Genomic DNA, 1321 nt, shown 5'->3' with positions numbered 1-1321 from the left:
TATATGATCCTATGGGTCACCATCCCTCTCATTATGGGATCTATGGGTCCCCATCCCTCACTATGGGATCTACGGGTCCCTGTCCCTCATTATATGATCCTATGGGTCCCCATCCCTCACTATGTGATCTATGGGTCCCCATCCCTCACTATGGGATCTATGGGTCCCTGTCCCTCACTATGGGATCTATGGGTCCCCATCCCTCACTATGGGATCTACGGGTCCCCGTCCCTCCCATTATCTGATCCTATGGGTCCCCATCCCTCATTATGGGATCTATGGGTCCCATCCCTCATTATATGACCCTATGGGTCTCCATCCTTCACTATGGGATCTATGGGTCCCCGTCCCTCATTATCTGATCCTATGGGTCCCCATCCCTCACTATGGGATCTATGGGTCCCCATCCCTCACTATGGGATCTATGGGTCCCATCCCTCATTATGGGATCTATGGGTCCCCATCCCTCACTATGGGATCTACGGGTCCCCGTCCCTCATTATGGGATCCTATGGGTCACCATCTCTCATTGTACCATAGGGCTCCAGCCGATGGGACTCTCCGCCCGGCTCTGCTCCATGTGGGGCACTGAGGTTGGGCCCAGCCCCACACATCGCCCCCCATCTCCCCCCATCCATCCCCTCTCCAGGCTCCTCCCAGCGATGCCTCAAGCTTCGGAACCTCGTTTGGGCCGCCCCCGAGACCCCGCGGTGCTGAGCGCTCAACCCAAAGCCTCGTCCAGGTTATCGGGCCGCGCTCTGAGCCAGGAGCGCCATTCCTTCACCCCGCCCCATGGCAGCTTCTCCCCAGCCCCCAAACTTCGCCTCCTGCCCCCCAGACCCGGAACGTTGGAAGAACGGGGCAAGAAACCGGACCCGGAAAGGGGTCGAACGGCCAAAAGGGGCTCAACGTGTCGCAGGGGACCTTTAAAAGCCGACCACGGGCTGCGGGTGCCGGGATCCCCACAGCCGGTACCGGCACCGGGGGGAGCTTCGTTCTCGTTCCCCATCGGAACCGAAGGGAGGAGGAGCAACTTGAGCCGCTCCAAGTCCGTCAGCATCGGGGACCTGAGCGGGGAGGACGTGGCCGCTGCCCTGAGCCGACTGGCGCTAAGGGATGGGGGGCAGCCCATAAGGGATGGGGGGCAGCCAGTGAGTGTGGGGGCCTTGGCCCTTAAACGGAGCTCGTCCCTACGGAGGGTCAACGTGGGACTCGGGTTGGACGGGAAGGGCTCGGCCCCATTGCTGTCCGTGCGCCATGACGGCTGTGCCAGGACTCGAGGCCCCCCCGAGCCCAGCTATGGACCCGAGCGACCCACGGC

At 61.5% G+C, this 1321-nt stretch overlaps 1 protein-coding gene across 1 annotated transcript in view; it reads left to right on the top strand.

The window, feature by feature from the left end:
* Positions 1-229: 229 nt before the first annotated feature.
* The window catches only part of USP21 (ubiquitin specific peptidase 21), a 24731-nt gene continuing 23639 nt past the window's right edge, over positions 230-1321 (top strand). The window contains 1 exon segment of the mRNA XM_032441767.1: positions 230-1319. Within this exon segment, the coding sequence (XP_032297658.1) occupies positions 387-1319 (933 nt within the window). The 5' untranslated portion in view covers positions 230-386.

This window comes from Coturnix japonica, unplaced genomic scaffold (assembly GCF_001577835.2).
Source record: "Coturnix japonica isolate 7356 unplaced genomic scaffold, Coturnix japonica 2.1 chrUnrandom551, whole genome shotgun sequence".
NCBI lineage: Eukaryota > Metazoa > Chordata > Aves > Galliformes > Phasianidae > Coturnix > Coturnix japonica.
Note: the sequence above shows the minus strand (reverse complement) of the source record. Positions and strands in the feature narration are given on the sequence as shown.